General features: G+C 42.4%; 1 protein-coding gene across 1 annotated transcript in view; it reads right to left on the minus strand.

Annotated features, from left to right (window-relative positions):
• stag1a (STAG1 cohesin complex component a) overlaps positions 1-17,348 on the minus strand; it is a 62,542-nt gene that overhangs the window by 10,495 nt on the left and 34,699 nt on the right. The window contains exons 2-25 of the mRNA XM_084045771.1: positions 16,505-16,752; positions 15,765-15,885; positions 15,478-15,633; positions 14,283-14,379; positions 13,972-14,048; positions 12,960-13,164; positions 12,213-12,364; positions 11,972-12,045; positions 11,715-11,838; positions 11,281-11,379; positions 10,638-10,717; positions 10,178-10,285; positions 9,816-9,930; positions 8,985-9,102; positions 8,589-8,692; positions 8,363-8,455; positions 7,187-7,480; positions 6,027-6,097; positions 4,916-5,084; positions 2,625-2,717; positions 1,594-1,768; positions 1,071-1,210; positions 608-709; positions 303-451 (exon numbers count right to left, since the gene is read on the minus strand). Of these exons, the coding sequence (XP_083901897.1) occupies positions 303-451; positions 608-709; positions 1,071-1,210; positions 1,594-1,768; positions 2,625-2,717; positions 4,916-5,084; positions 6,027-6,097; positions 7,187-7,480; positions 8,363-8,455; positions 8,589-8,692; positions 8,985-9,102; positions 9,816-9,930; positions 10,178-10,285; positions 10,638-10,717; positions 11,281-11,379; positions 11,715-11,838; positions 11,972-12,045; positions 12,213-12,364; positions 12,960-13,164; positions 13,972-14,048; positions 14,283-14,379; positions 15,478-15,633; positions 15,765-15,885; positions 16,505-16,533 (2,945 nt within the window). The 5' untranslated portion in view covers positions 16,534-16,752. The remainder of the gene's footprint in view (positions 1-302; positions 452-607; positions 710-1,070; positions 1,211-1,593; positions 1,769-2,624; positions 2,718-4,915; positions 5,085-6,026; positions 6,098-7,186; positions 7,481-8,362; positions 8,456-8,588; positions 8,693-8,984; positions 9,103-9,815; positions 9,931-10,177; positions 10,286-10,637; positions 10,718-11,280; positions 11,380-11,714; positions 11,839-11,971; positions 12,046-12,212; positions 12,365-12,959; positions 13,165-13,971; positions 14,049-14,282; positions 14,380-15,477; positions 15,634-15,764; positions 15,886-16,504; positions 16,753-17,348) is intronic.

The following is a 17,348-nucleotide window of genomic DNA, read 5'->3' on the forward strand; positions in this document are numbered from 1 at the left end:
AATAAATCTGTATTATAAACTGATGGATTTTCAAGTGAAGTAATCCCAATTTGTTGAAAGCAAAATATTAATGAGTGCATTGGAAAACTATTTGTGGACACTTGTAATAAGTAATGAAATTATAAGTAATGAAATACATTTGTAAATCATGTTTTGTGCATTTCCGATAAAAAAAATCAATATGTGAGTAGTTTATTTTGCATATATTTTGTGCTGATTCCATATCAGTGCACCCTTAAAACAGAGTCTTGAGAGTCAGTGGCGGTTTCAAACAGAGTCAGAGATCGAACGCAGAGTCTTACTTGTGCAGCGTTGCCACGGCCTCTCTGGTTTTGATCTGGTCCAGGCCGAAGGTGAGAGCGAAGCGTCGGGCCAGCTCCTTGATGCCGCTCACATGAGACGATGTGCGGTCCAGGTTGGGACCCTGGTCCTGGAGCAGCTCATTAAACAGCTACAACACACACATATTCAAGAGTAAATGCACTCGATGAAACACCAACTGGAAAGCGAGTCGAAAGAGATATTTTGTGTGTGTGTGTGTGTGTGTGTGTGTGTGTGTGTGTGTGTGTGTGTGTGTGTGTGTACACAAGTACAGTCCACTCCTTACCTGCTGCAGACTGAGGATGAGAGTCTTGGCACACAGGATCTTGTCTGTCTGTCTGGTCTTACTGAGGGTCTCCTTGATGATGTCTCCATAGTCGTTATAATACTGAAGGAAGGTAAAGAGGAGACTTGTAAGTTCAACTGACTGATTCAATCTCATTTCATCTGATGGCTAACTCTTTCAAGGCTCATTAACTTATACTGCCTGCTCAACCGTAGTTGCTGGGAAATGTGATCATTAGCATTAAATACAGGACAAGATAAATTAGACCTGTAAAAGTGACTGTAACACCACCCAAATAGAAGAAAGTCCTTTAACCCATTTTATACTGTGATCTGCTATTATTGCTACTTTTGGATCTTCTTTTCCAAAACTGTCTCCTATAATGACATGCCCAAAATAGGGAGGACAGGTTTAAACTGGTTAACAGCATAAGGTGTGGTAAGTAGATGAATAGGACAGCCACCTTCATGTAGTGCTTGAAGATGTCTGCTGCAGCGGGCATGTCCACGATGTCGTATATGATGAGTTTACTGAACGCCGCCAGTAAGTTCCTCCTCTTGTGGAGAGCCTCGATCTTATTGGCCTCATCCTCCTCGTCTCCCTCTATAGACAGAAGGATGGAGGGGAAAGAACATTGTCAAAGGAGAGGAGAGAGAATAAACTTAATATAGTTTTGTTGTATTACAGTTGTTTCCAACTATATCTTAACTTTCTTTCAGGTGCTTCTTTCTCTCTCTCCCTCAGACTTCTTAAACTGTAAGCTCAGTCCCAAAGTATTGTAACTAGACTAGCAATATTCTGGCAATGAGCCTGGTCCCAAAGGCAACAATCTGGGTTGTGAAATGCTCATGCTCTGGCCTAAGCTTTGCTCCCTGGGTAGAAAAGCGACATATTATACAATCTGTGCACCAAGCTGACAAAATCAGCCATTTTCTACAAACAAACCACACGTCTGATTCCACCCCCCATTCGATTTATTCTCTCACCCATGCTCTGATTCTCGTCATCCTGGTCGATGAAGACGTGGTCCAGGACAAAGTTGAGGAGTTCGTTCTGCAGGGTGCTGTCCGGGTTGAAGACCAGCGGCTGGAGGCCCTCTCGGCCCCCAGACACCAGCTGGTGACTGAAGATCATCAGCAGGTCACACAACAACATGAACGCCTAGAGAGTGGAGCAAAGGAAAACAAGGATTACAGAGCGTATGTGTGCGTGTGTGTGTGGGAGAGAGAACACAATACATTCACGTATCTGTATGCACTGCTTGAGTGCCTAGAGATAGGAAAAACAAGGATCATCACCGTCATTATAAAAGCAAACTACGCCATTTGTTGGACATTCTTTCTAAAAGGTTATTTTCACACACATTTATGCTTCATTGGGACAGCAGAGAGAAGAGCTCAGAAGACAGAAAAGAACATACTTCTACAATTAAGAGCAGCTGTCAGAATCACCTACATTGAATCACTTCATTGGCTAAGGAAGTTCACACTAATCAATAGACCCTTTTTCAAGGCAGCCATATTGGCATGAAATAATAGGGTAAACACTGGTTAACAGTTACGCAAATTAAGGTTCTGTTCCAGGTTGTGAAGCAGAGCCTTTCCAGTGAGCCAACATACACAATAGCAGTTCCCTGACTGTCTGGCCTGAAAGGAACATTAATAACACCTGTGTTCACCTTACTACTGTATGTCAAATGGCTGCTGTGTGTTAGCGAGATATATAAGATACATACATACATTAGCGAGATATATAAGATACATACATACATTTGAAAAAAAAAAAAAACAGAAATTAAAAATATTTTTTTTCCATAAATACATAAAGAAATTGCAGATCTACAATCTCTCAACGTGTCCCAATGCGACGCAATGTGAGCTTGTAGATGGGCTATTTTCACAAGTTTGGGTCCCGGGGAGACTCTTTTAGGTCTCGAGCTAAAACGTTTGGGAACCACTGATCTACGGATGAGATCGAAGACCTTAAACATGACAGCAGCGGAGCTGTGATCCGTTACCTGTTCTTTAACCGGTGTGTTGACGTTGGACAGACACTGTTGGCACACAGCCAGGAATGACTTCACCACTCTTCTAAGAGCAATCAGGTCATCCTACGCACACACACACACACACACACACACACACACACACACACACACACACACACACACACACACACACACACACACACACACACACACACACACACACACACACACACACACACACACACACACACACACACACAAATGTCAAATTAGCAGATTAAACACTTTCACTTATGCCGGCTAAATGCTTTAGTGTGGCACTGGATAACTGGATCTTTAAAAATTACACAACCACGATGATAATGATTGTAATTATAAAGCGCTTGCCCCAACTTAATGAGGGAATCAATAACATCTCTGTTGATGCCAGTTGGCTCCGTCAGATGACTCAGAGAGCCTCTGGTACATTGACTAATGATGATTGATTTCTACTTGGGGGAATTTAAAAACAGATGTGTGGTCGCCCCCAGAGAACAGCATATAAAAACAGTATACAAAGTTTAATCTGACGGTATCTTAAATTGTTGACAGTATTACATAACATGTGGGTCTTCCACACTCTGACAGACAATTTTTCAACTACCATGCTACAATTGCAGTGGTGGAAAGTAACTAAGTACATTTACTTAAGTACTGTACTTAAGTACAATGTTGAGGTCTTTGTACTTTACTTGAGTATTCCAATTTCCAATACTTTTACTTCTACTCGTCTACATTTCAGAGGCAAAAATGTTACTGTTACTCCACTAGAATTATTAGAACACTTTAGTTAATAGTTACTTTTCAGATCTAAATTATGATATTATGAAACATACGTTAACCACTTCAGCCCTATATTTTACACCACTGTACAATTGAAAAAACAAGGGCTAAAATTGCTAATGTGGACTGCACCTGATGTGAGCCCATAACTCCCTGAACCCGCACAGGAGCAGAATGAACACTGGTCATGCAGGAATATCAATATATGTTTTAGAACAGCACATTTTATGAATGAGTCTAAGAAGTGCCAACCCTTCTTGTGCATTTCCAGGGAATTCAAAAGTAGTAATAGTAGATAAACGATGCATGTAAAAAATGTGCTTTTTACGTTTTGTACTTACAGGTGAAATACTTAATAAAGGTCACTATTTCCATCTTGCCAAAGGAAACATAGGCCGCCACCACACGGGTCGACATGGCCACACGTGGCTAGTTAATCTGTTGTATAGTGGGGCTTTGTTACTGAACAGCACGTTGCGATTTGTGCAGCTTCGTTGATAAACTGCACACCTAACAACTTGCTATCGATAGGTAATGATTGGACAAGGAGATCATGCCAATATTAGACTCTTGGTCTTGTTTTCTAAATCTTTATCCAGTTAAAATATATGGTGTTATTACTTGCTGCCCTCTAGTGGTCAAAAATGTCTTATTGCAGCTGTAACTATAGAGGTAATATTATCACAGCTGGGGCTGGATGTTATGTTATCACTATGTCCTGATATATCTTGAATTCAGTCTTTGAGTACCAAAGAAAACAAGACACGTGTCTGTTTCTAAGCTTTCTCTGTACATCAATTATATCACTGCCAGTGCCTTGGCTGTTTCATACATCAGAAACGTCAAATGGGGTTTCAAGAACCTCCTGGCAACAAGATTCACAACAAACCACAGACCTATGGTTTCCCCAGGCATCTGTTCAGCAGCACTAGATTACAAAAAGAGGTCCCCGGGGAACATGTTCTACACAGTAAAGCCGGTGTGCGGGCTCCATCCATTTTTATACACAGTAAAGTCCTCATGGTTTCATTTGTACACTCGTCAGAGTTCAATTAACCCATTAAGACCTTTGACGCATCTGTGTCACTTTTAGATTTGAGCTAAAAAGCATTACTTTACACTTTGGCTATTCAAAAATAGCAGATCTACAAGCTATGAGCTTGTAGATCTGCTATTTTTGAAAAATCGTGAAAATATGTCCAAATCTTTGAATATATATTGTGTCAAATGTAACATTTTAACTCAAATCTTTGCATCTGGGCGTCCCTAGAACAAAATATTTTGAGATGGTTTTAAAGGGTTAATCAGGATTTGACTGTGTACATAGTGCTTAGCCTAGGTTTGATTATAACCCTGGGATTAGGTGTGTGTGTGTGTGTGTGTGTGTGTGTGTGTGTGTGTGTGTGTGTGTGTGTGTGTGTGTGTGTGTGTGTGTGTGTGTGTGTGTGTGTGTGTGTGTGTGTGTGTGTGTGTGTGTGTGCGCGCGCCAGATCCTGCACCTTGCTGGGGGCTCCTTCTGTGATCTTGACCAGCTGCCAGAGGATGGAGTAATGGGAACACTGAAGGGCCTGGACGGCTATCTGCTCTGGCATGGAGCCCTGCTCGATGCCCGCCTTCAGTAGCCGGTAGCAGTTTCCAAACAGGTCCCACCGCGTCAGGTCATGGGCACTGAGACAACGGGAGGATAACGTATTTCAGTTCTAAATGTACACGTTAAATTGGGCACTTTTTAAAATATTTGTTTGAGTTCATGAATGGATGGACAAATGGAGATATAGAACTCAGTTATAGATGATCAAACCACTGTATGTAAGTTAAAAGAAAACTGCTAAGAAAATTTCAACGCAAATTGTGCTGATGTGAGGACATCAATAATTATTATTTGAGAATGAATAAAGGTTTGAATTGAATGAACATAATTGCTTCAAACAACTTAAATGTAGTAAAGATGCAACATTTCTTTTTACTTGACATTTTTTTAACTTGTTTGCTTTTATTTTTTCTATAGGTAGACCCTTTTGAACGCTTCCACAGGAAACACTGCTTGCTTCAATCATCACAAAAGGCTTTACAGCTTCACATTCAAACATAAATAATATAAAATAAACAACTGTTTTAAAATATTGGCATTATTTTGCTCATACCGTTTTTATCGCCATTACATTTCAATTCAATATCAGCCGATGCCAGCCTAAATTGTGCATCCTAATTTTAGTGTCTGTTAATACAATACATACAAAAGTTAATAGAGTATGTTAATACAATATAACTAACACAAATGCAGTGGTTGGAGGTGGTCTCCCTGCTCTTCCGTAGGACCACTACTAGTTGACAAGAGGTTGCGCCTGAAGCTCAAAGCGTAATATCTCCCCAGTCCAAGCAGGCATTCTGTCCAAGCTGAGCAGTAGAAATACCGTCCCTCACGCGGGACACTGGGTTCTAATCCCGGCTAGGACATAAATACTTAGATTGCAGCTTTAAACAAATTTTCAAATTTCAAGATCTAGATTGGGTGGATGTGAAGACGTGTGGGCAGATGAGAGGGTGGATGGATGAATAAGAGGGTTAAATGATGTATGGAGGGAAATAAAGAGGCAATGAGAGACTGACTTGTGGAAGGCCGTAAGTCTCTTGAGTGTAGACAGAACATTGTAGATGTCATCATCATCCGCCTCCTCAGCCTGATGCAAGACACAGAAACACCAGTTACATATATACGCACATACACACCCATGTTAGAAAGATAAAATACATTAACTGACTTGAATCCTGTTCCAAACCCATCATTCCAAACCACTTTGGGCATGCCAGTAGCTGACTGGATAATCAAAAACACCATTGCAATGCCAGAGTTGCACATCATCTCAAAAGGGCGACAGTGGCTCATGAGGTAGACCGTCTGTGTTCTTGAGCAAGACACTGAGGGTTGGAGCCTTGCATGGTTGCTGTCAGTGTGTGAATAGGTGAATGTGAGGCATACACAGGTGCGTGATTTGTTTCTACAATACAGTGATCCAGCGTATCTGTAACTGAGCGAGGGAAGGGGAGCGCTTGTTTTCCTTACAAGCCCCAGCTGTGCGGGGCTTTAAAGCACCGCCCGTGTTACCGTGTAGGACTGCGAGTGACTGAGGGGCTTCGGGCGGGGCTTGTAAGGAAAACAAGCGCATCCCTCGCAAACCATCTGTGCTGGAATGCTAAGTAGCTAGGCTAGCAGTTTACATGCAACGTTCACAGTGACAGAAGTAGTAGCTAAATATGGCTTCTTTTTTTTTTACTATTGAATTTCTATCGAATATCTTAGATATCTTAGATACAATGAGATTGAGCAAACAGTTAAGGTTTGTTTGGGAAAAGTTGACTAACACACTGGCTGGAGTAAACAGGGGGTGCTCCTTCCATTCCGACATCGCACCACTCCGACTAGTGGCTTCCGCGTGCGGTTAAGGTTAGGGTTTGGGTTAGGTATAGGGTTCGTCAACGTCGGAAAGGCGACATGTCGGAAAGGAGAAATGCACCCAGTAAACAGACACTCGTCTCTGTCAGGAAGACACTTCCTGGTTGCCGGGATCTACTTTCTTGTAGAAGTTGTTCTTGTAGTGAATTATTAAGAACTGTTTTAATTGGGACGTATGTCTATGATTTTCATGTTGCCATAATTGTAAGAAAAGCAATAAGCCACGCAAGGTTTCACACACAACTTCACGCATCCTCAAATACCCATAACACACCACACCCCCATCCTATCTCTCTCTCCCCCTCCCCCGTGGTACCTCCTGCAGCAGCTCCTCGACCGAGTGGGTGAAGCGGTCGGTCATCTCGTCGATGAGCTGCGAGCGGGCGATGTCCACGCGGTTCATGATGGTGTACTCCTCCGAGCAGAGTATGCTGTAGGTCTTGCTGCAGGCCTCCAGCACGTCCGCCTCGATGTGCTTCTCCACCACCAGGCGGATCTGCTTCAGCAGGGCGTCCAGGTGTTTCTCCATGCGCCCGGCGCTGTACACGTCCAGGTCAAAGAACGTCGGGATCTGCAGGAGATTGGCCACCTTCTCAGAGTCCGCCTGGTACTGCACAGAGGAGGGTAAGACGGATAGTGAGATGGTTAAACAGATGTGGGGTAAGACAGATAGAGGGAGGGTAAGACAGATATATTGAATAAACATTGAGGTCAATACCGTTAATACAATTTTATGCTTTAGAACACTTGAGGTTGTGTGTTATCGTGAAATACATTTGGTTGAAAATACGAGCCAAAGGTGAGTGCAGTACACCATCACAGCTGTGATGTTATTTGAGAATACACAATACCATGAGTGTTCTACTGCTTTCAGTTTTACAATGTCAAGAATGGTTGCCGTTTCGTCAGCCATAAACATGCTTGTTGGTATGCAAACAAGTGGCCTAACAATTATATATTCTAAGCCATAAATAATGAAAAGTGGAACGCATAACACTATGTCTTATACAATATAGCAGTGGTTCTCAAACCTTTTTGGCTTCAGTACCAGGGCCCAACCAATATATAGGCCGATATATCGGCCAAACCATAATCTTTTAATCTGTGGTCTTAGAACTCTCCAAAATTGTAATCAGACCCAAAAATGTGGCATCGTCGGTCTCCCTTCAACACTCTCTTTCCCTTATTTCTGTAGTAGTACCCCCTTTATCCGACTACAACATTCTGCTTAGAAAACTGCAAGAGAAAATCACAGCTAGCATATGATGCTATGAATGAATAATAGTAAAGACAAGCAAATGCTGCAGAAGAGAGTGAGGGAGAGAACTGCTCCTCATAGTTCATCCAAATGTACAGTTGTAAAACATCAATCAATCAACCAATTAGCCCACCAATCCATCAACCAGCCAGCCAATTCATCAGAGCCACTGGAAGCCACAGCATGCTCACTAGAGGCCCTGTGGCTAGCTCTGTGTTGGTCCAAGGGTCTAACCTTGGACAGCAGCATGGGCAGAGCCATGATGAAGTGTTCCGTTAGCTTGTTCTTATCATCTATCTGGGTCTTCCTCTCCTTCGCTGTCAGGACCTGAGGGGCAAAAGTCACACAGGTTAATGTTGAGTCAAGGATCCAGAACACAGGAATCTCATTAGAAATCCATGAGATAATACATATATTTCAGCAGCTGTATATCATGCGTGCGTGTGTGCGTGCAACCTACTCTTTTGCCGGTGCCCCTGCCCACAGGGGGGTGTGCCTCAGCTGCCTGTCGTATGGTACACACCATCAGCTCTATCAGGGCACTCTCCTGTCTGTCTGACAACACTGTAGAGATTAAAAGGAGAGAGAGAGAGAAGTGAAAAAGACAAGTAGAGGCAGATGGTGAGGAAACATTTGGAGAGAAAGAGCACAAGGCAAGGTTTCAAGGTTTCAGAATTCATTGCATCATCTCTGGATTTCAAACAAGATGTTAAGTTTTACATATAGTTGCAGCCTGAAGAATTTTGATGAACTGAATGCGTGTGTGTGTGTGTGTGTGTGTGTGTGTGTGTGTGTGTACACACACACACACACACACACACACACACACACACAAACACACATGTGCACATCTTACCCTCCTCTCCCTGTACAGGCTCCTCTAGCAAGAGTTCAGTCATACACTCCCAGTCTTTCAGGAGTTCCTGAGAACTCTCCCACAATGAGTCCACCAGGTAGGCTGCATGTTCATGGAGCTACACGCACGCACGCACACACGCGCACACACACACACAAAACATCAATAAAAAAAAGAATTAGTACATACATATGTGCTGGTTTGGAGGCATAATTATTAGAATTATATTTTAATGACCAAGTGGAGTACCAAGCACTTGTTCAAGTTCAAAGCTCAAGTTAGTTAATTATCGTATGAATAATTGGTGTAACCAAAGAACAATGAAAATCATGCAGTTCGGATTCATCGCAATTAGGATACTGACAATAAAACAATATACCGTAAATTTCGGACTATAAGCCGCGACTTTTTTCCCATTTTTCGACCCTGCGGCTTATATAACGGTGCGGCTTATCTATGGATTTTTATAGCTAACGGCCACTAGGGGACCTCCTAAATCTAAGGATTTTACACCCGCGGCTTATAGTCCAGTGCGGCTTATATATGTACAAATCATTCAATTTAGCTGCTGCGGCTTATATTCAGGTGCGGCTTATAGTGCGAAAATTACGGTATATATAGTAGATATGTAATCAATCAGTCATGAGATAAGTTGTGTACATAAAGCATATGTAATGAGGTGTGCATGCATGTGCATGTGTGTGTGTGTGTGTGTGTGTGTGTGTGTGTGTGTGTGTGTGTGTGTGTGTGTGTGTGTGTGTGTGTGTGTGTGTGTGTGTGTGTGTGTGTGTGTGTGTGTGTGTGTGTGTGTGTGTGCGCGTGTTCGTGTACCTCGCTCTCTAGAAAAAAGAGCACGAGCATGCGGATGAGGTTTCCATTGGGACTGCTCCTCCCTCTGCGCTTAGCCAGAGCTTCCTCCGCCTGGGGGTCATGTCGACTGAACAGCCTGATCAGAGGGAATAGGAGGGAGAGAGGAGGAGGAGGAGGACAGAAATTGAGATAAACGGTAAAGAAAGAATGAGGAGGAGAGGGGGGGGGGGGGGGGGTAATGGAGAGAGAGGGATAGATTGAGGGAATTAGGAGGGAAATGGAGAACCGTAAACGAGAGAGAATGCAGAAAGAGACAAAAAGTTAGATTGAAACACATGATTTAGACATGATTTGGACAAAGTCATTTTCCAAGATGGACTCACTTCCTGTGTAGGAACTCCCCAGCAGCGACGGCCACTGGTCTGTGGGCGGAGTAAACCAGGTGGTACACATTCTCACAGTCTTCATTGGACAAGGCATCTTCGCTGCCCCTGGAACGGCCAATCGGAAATCGTTTAGCTAAATATCATGATACATTGACGATACCATACCATACGCTGCCAGTATCTCAGAAAACATAAAAATAAGAAGAACATTGTCTGGTGCAATGCCAAAAATAAAGGTGAAATACTGAAGGTAAGTAATAGTATATGTCTCAGGAGTCAAACTGGTCACACTGCGTTTAGAGTTTGTATATCTGTACTTTTGTGAGACGCTCTAGTATGTATGATCACGTAGGGCATTCATTTACAAAAAGAAAATAAAAAGATATAAGAGGTTTCTGACCAACAGCGACGATATAAACAGTTCCCAACAGTGTTCAGACTAAAGGAAGCAACTCACTGGAGGATAAGTGTGACCAGTCTGATGGCCTCCACGGCGACATCGTACTCCTTATCCAGGGTCATGGATACTATACGGTCCTGTCCCACAAAACACAGGTACATATGTTAAAACTAGATCATTTAGAAATCATTACGGCCTTCAGATTAGGGAATAATATTAAGCATTAAGACCATGGGAAGTTGCACAATCCTCCGTAGTTTAGCTTTTAATTAACGAATAATGTTTTTTAATTCAATGCATTCTACATTTCTCCTCAAAAGTGTTATTATACCTTTGATGTCTTATGTAAAACCCTTTGAATTGCCTGTGTGTGAAATGTGCGATAAAACATGTAATTAGCCTCGCCTGTGACATTAAACGAAGGTGTGTGTGACCTTTGCGGTGTGTGTGACCTTTCCGCCCCCCACGCCCTTCCCAACTATCCATAAAGGTGCAATTTGGTACAATACAGTATTTCGCAAATAATTTGTGTAGCACAATATTTGTATGTGACCTTTACTCGTCCCTTTTGTTAAGTGGACTACAGTTGTGGTGAAGTGAGCATTCTGCATAAGTATGTTTAGTTTGTTGTTATAAAATGGTTTTGTTCATTCCCTTGTGTTATCTCAGATAATAAACAGCACCAAGTGTGGTGTTCTACCTTGAAGCGGTTGGTGAAGAGCTCCAGTTTGGGGAACAGTTCTCTGTTGGTGTAAAGGTTCTGCAAAGCCTTCAGGCACTTAAGACGCACCTCTCCTTGCTGTATGGAGACACAGAGCGAGAGTGATGAATGGACACAAACATAAATTATCTTCTTTGCATGGTAAATGGTAAATGGTGCATTTATATATTCTTTCACACCAACTACATGAGCTTGTCATTTCAATAGAATACGCTCTCTGGAGCAATTCCTGGTTTTAAAAAAAAGTATATATACATGTATATAAAATAAAAATCATGGAACACATATTAATGGATTTTGTCAAAGAAATGCCCTCAACTTCAGGCCCCCACTACTAAATTGACACTAGTCTTTAGAGCTGGTACTCTATTGGAAAAGATGACCCAGAAAATGTGTGTTTAATGTATGCTCACCCGGTCATGCAGTGTCCAGCCCACATATTTCAGGTAGCTGTCATTGAGGAAGGCGTCACTGTACATTTTCATCCACACCCCAATCTCCTCGATACAGATGGCTCTGATCTCAGCGATCGCATCTCTGTAAATCAACAGGAGGACAAATAATTATATAATTTATAATAATTATATAATAATTCATCGTCTGAATGGCAAATATAACTAAACAATGGAAATAGAATCAAAATTATTGTGACATTATTAAGAAGCGAGACCTGTAGCGGTGAACGAAGATCCCCTTGAATATGGAGTTCATCATGTTTTCAATCTCATCCTGGTTTTCTTGGAGCTGCACAGAGAAACCAGATTGTACACAAAAACGTACCTCGGTTACAATAGCATAAAGTCAAATTGAGGATGTTGGGGGTGGATCTAAGTGGATGCAATGACCTCTGGGAACTTTCATTCAACCAAACCATGCAGTTGAAAGTCCATCTGAGTCAACAAACACTGTACCTCCTTTCTCTTTTGTAGTAGCAGTTCTAGCTTGTCGTTTGCCCTTTTTCCAGCCATCTTGTTCCTCTCTGTCTCGTACTGTCTCTGGGTGTTGTCCTGGTGGATGCTCAGGTTCAACGCCACATTAACCAGTGCCGTCATCAGCTTCATCGCTGTGGACACACACACACACACACACACACACACACACACACACACACACACACACACACACACACACACACACACACACACACACACACACACAGTAAATGTAAAACCCACATCAATGGACTTGTCGATGATGTCACTGGTAGACAGGCTTCTCAATTGTCCACAGCTCTCCTCTAAGACACAGATCAAGTAGACAGAAATGGTGCCATGTTATCATGAGCAGTAGTGAGGATCAATTATATGAAAATAGGTTGAAAATCGGTGAAGTCGTCCTTTAAAATATAACATATTATAATAAACCTTTTAGCGCAAGGTGTGGAGTCGCACCGTTGGCGGTAGATGTGGCACTGCAGGTACGGTGGGACAAATGCAAATGCAATATTGGATGCAATATTAATCCAACTATTGTTTCTCTGCGATTCATTATTTGATCACCCAGTTACACATGCAGGCCCACTCCACAGGCGTACCACGGTGTTTGCCTAATGCAATGTTTTGCCAATGCATTTTTTAAGTCGTCTGAACCTGTAGCGTTGCATCTCAGTGTGATCTCCACCTTACACAGAAATGATTCTCTGAGTTTTCTTTGGTTACCTGCCAGCGTGGAAGTGTGTCTGAAGGCTCGGACCTGGGAGTCAGACAGCCCGGTGAGTAGAGAGATGACTGTATCCATCATGTACTCGTCGTAGATGATGCTGTACTGACACTGACGAATTAGGACACAGATGAACTCGCAGAAGTTGTAGCGGAACTTCTTCCACAGGGGTCCAGGCATGGTCAGAGGGTAGTCCCCACTGTCCTGTAGAACAGAGTGGAAAAGTGGCATGAAAAATGCTCATAAGTGTGAAAGTTGAAACAAGATGTGTAAATAGGGGTTGCAGCATTTAGTCAAACTAATCATTTATAAAAACTAATCGATCAACCAGTTGAATAAAAAACGAATATTCATTCATACCAAGTACTCAGTCATCTGTGAAATGTATTTAAAAAAATGTGAAAATAGCTGATCTACAAGCTCACAACACCTAGCACCTAGCGTTATTTTTGTGCAACACAAACACAAATTAGGGCTTAACCCATTAATACCTGGAACGCATCTGTGTCACTTTAGGTTTCTTTGGCTATTCAAAAATAGCAGATATACAAGCTCATAGCGCGGCACCGAGTGCCGCACTATGAACTTGTAGATCTGCTATTTTTGAAAAATCGTGAAAATATTTTTTTTATATATTTTTCCGAAAAACTGTTAGGATTTAGAAAATGTTTAGAAGCGGCCTCAGGTCTTAATGGGTTAAGTGGTTAATGAGACTAATTGATTTAGTTAATTACAAAAAAAAATCTATTTTTAAATCATCTCTGCTGTAACCTTCACCTAATCAGGTGTGCATATGCATCAACAATACAGTTTTGGGGGTGCCCGTTTAGTGCATGAATTACGCACCTGGAGTTCATGCCATGTTATCGCTCTCTGCCGCCTTTTCTGTTTCGCTACCCTGACTGATTCCAGATCAGTCATTAAAATGCGGATGAAGCCTAATTGTCCTAGCAGTAGTACTCACTCACACTACCAACTGTTGAAGTGGACAGAGTGAATCAAGCAGCTAACCTCGTCAAACTCCTCCGTCATCTTACGGATGATCTCGGCGTTCTGCATGTTCCTGAACATCTCGATCCGCACCGTACCTAATTAGAAAACAGCAACAACACCAGTGATCAGAGACACACACACGTGCAGTACCGTGTATAGATTCACAGTGCTTAAACTGCTTATAACAGCCACCCAGTCACCAGTTTACAGCAGAAGTACACCCTCTTGTCGGTGCCGGAGATTGAAACAGCATCCTTTAGAGTCACCGGTTGGCCTCCCTCGCTCAAAGACCAAACTGCCATTACCACAATGTCATTAAGTCAGCTCACCCTTGCATCCGGAGCACTGGATGAAGAAGTTGATGAGGTCCAGCAGAGCGATGTCTCTGTCCTGTTTGTATGACTCAATCCAGTCATCCACCACAGACTGTGGAGAAAAGCACATGCAAATTAATATAGAGGCACAGTTAAGCACACCTCTCCCTCTGTGCTATATGAGGCTCTAATTATCCACAAGAAGCAGCTAGCACAACGTGATATGGCATACATGACAAAGAGCGACGATGACCCCTTTAAAGTGAAAAGCCAGTTTATAAATTCAAACAAAGGCCGATTCTGACAAGACGAAAATGCATCGATTGATTTGATTTGTGCCATTTTCATATTTAGGGACATGGTCAGTTCTGCTATAACAGACAAAACAAGGTGATTGCAGTTTTTAGTTAAGTTTAATTGAAGTCATTTTCAGAACGTTTGAAAGCTGGTTAATATGAAATATAAGACAGATGTCACCAGTGACAAAATTACAAGAGAATACAGCTTAAGACATTCAAAGCACAGAGTACACATTGGAGCCCTAAGGCTTATGATGGTATTTTATACTATACAACAGGTAGTTCTGGGCAAGCATTAAGATTGATCAAACTAGGCTTTCCAGTCATGCTGAAATCATGATACACTCGAGGGTGTTCTTTACCATTATTATTGCCACTTGAGTGGTGCTAATGGATACTCTGCACCTCATTCCTAACTGAATACCTCTCATTGCAATGACAACCACTGGTGGAAAAAGTACTCAAATGTTTTACTTAAGTAAAAGTATCAATACTGCAATGTAGAAGTACTCTGTTACAAGTAAAAGTCCGGAATAAAAAAATGACTAAAAGTAAAGTAACTAAAGTTTTCAAATAATTGTACTGGAGTAAAAGTACAAAATTTGCCTCTGAGATGTAGTGGAGTAGAATTAAAAGTATTGGATTGGAAATTGGAAATACTCCAATAAAGTAATAGTAGCTCAAAATTGTACTTATGTACAGTACTTGAGTAAATGTACTTAAACAATTCACATTGTTAGTGAAAACAGCCCTGTGACTGTGTGTGTGTGTGTGTGTGTGTGTGTGTGTGTGTGTGTGTGTGCGTGCGTGCGTGCGTGCGTGCGTGCGTGCGTGCGTGCGTGCGTGCGTGCGTGCGTGCGTGCGTGCGTGTGTGCGTGTGTGTGTGCACTTGTGTTTATGTGTGTGCCTACCTGCATGGCACTCTTGCCCAGTTTGACCACCTCAAACAACGTGACAGGATCCCCACCCTCCCCATTATGCTGAGCCACGCCATTGGCTTTTCCCCTCCCTCTGGCCACTCCTACACTCTTATCGACTGGAGCCTTCCGAGGCTTCTTATTGGCTGCCTGAGAAGAGAGGGGGGAAAGGGCAAATGAATGAGTATTGGATAATACAGAAGAAACCAGGAAGGAAAGCAGTCTTGGGCACAATGACACATGCGTGTCGTACACACACACACACACACACAAGTTCGTACCGGGGCTTGCTTTCCAGGCCTCCCTCTCTTCTTCTTGCCTTTAGCCTCTGGGTCTTCGATCTCGCTCATACTCATGCTCAAGCTCACCGCGTCAGTTGCCCCCGACTCATTGGACGAGTCCCTGAGATAGCGAGAGTGACACCACACATGTGTTTTAATGTTAAACATTGAGACATCAAATGCACATTCAATCTTTCTAGCAGGTTTTCTCCAGTAAATCATGTTGGAAATCAGTTACTCAAAAACGAAATGGAATCGAGAGTGGTTAAGGGCCTTTTCCAGAGGCAGGAATGTTCCACAAAATAATCTCACACTATCTACATCAGTGGTTCTCAAACTTTTTCATGTCAAGGGCCCCCAAAATGATATGTGTTTGGCCGCGAACCCCCATCTCAAAATATTTTGTTCCAGGGACCCCCAGAAGCAAAGATTTGAGTTACAACTGTTCGCTTAAAAATACATATATTCAAAGATTTGCACACATTTTCAAGGGCCTCTAGGGGGGACCTCTAGGGGTCCCCGGGCCCTACTCTGAGAACCAATGATCTACATTTACAAAACTGAAATAAAGGACCATAGCTGCAAATAGAGAGCTAGCATACAATATTATCTAAATCTATATCTATATATGTTTATATATATATATGTATATATATACACATTTTAGGGACACATTGCCATAAAACACATGGAATTTGAAGGAAAACATCAGCCCAGAGTCCAGAAAATGCATTACTCACTGCAGGACAGGCAGCTCTGAAGTAATCATCTTGATTGGCCGAGGGACAGCGGTGAGGTGTTCAAGTGTGTGTATGTGTCCTCAGGAGTGAGGCTGTGTGCGTGGTCCGATGGCAGGGGTACAGGACAGTGGCTATGCGGGGGAGGGTGGGGTGGGGATGGGGGTGGGGTCGTCAGGTAAGGCCCGGGAGAGATGAGGCTCCGGGACTGACGTCGACACTCAACACTGGCTCTCAGAACTCTTCAGGCCCTGGAAAAAGAGAGAGATTTATTAATGGGAGAGTTTAAATACAAACTTTGCTTCAATGTTTAAATATGTTTAAATATAAGCTTCTATGTTCAATGCAGTGAACTCCTCAAACCATGCATGTTTTGTTTTTTAATAAAATGTAAAATCACTGCTCTGGGTGTTGTTGCAAAATAATAAAGAAACCCTATATGGCTTCATTTGGAGTCTGTTTGACCAAAGCACTGGAAATGAGTTCAGGACACCACATCAAAGGATGTCAGTCAAACCAGAGAGTGACAGTTCAATGTTTCATTGAAAAAGAGCAGATGGAGTAGGGTGGTTGGGGAGAGGGAGACACCAACTGGCCACTTTAAGATCTACAACAGCAAAATTGTTGAGTCGGACAGGAGTTGGACAGGCGTTTAGCAGATTTTCTCACAGGAGTGAGGTGGTTTCAGAAGCTTGTTAAACAAATTATCACAATTTGATATCAAAATATCAAACATTTTTCTTATTGAACTAAGAGAAACACAAGTGCGCCATATTTGTCCCCAGGCCCGGTTTCATGTTTAAAGTTGCGTGAAGCACAAAAGAGGAGTAGTGACCGGGTTCAAATC

The sequence above is a fragment of the Gymnoscopelus microlampas genome (assembly GCF_963454915.1).
Source record: "Gymnoscopelus microlampas genome assembly, chromosome: 20".
NCBI lineage: Eukaryota > Metazoa > Chordata > Actinopteri > Myctophiformes > Myctophidae > Gymnoscopelus > Gymnoscopelus microlampas.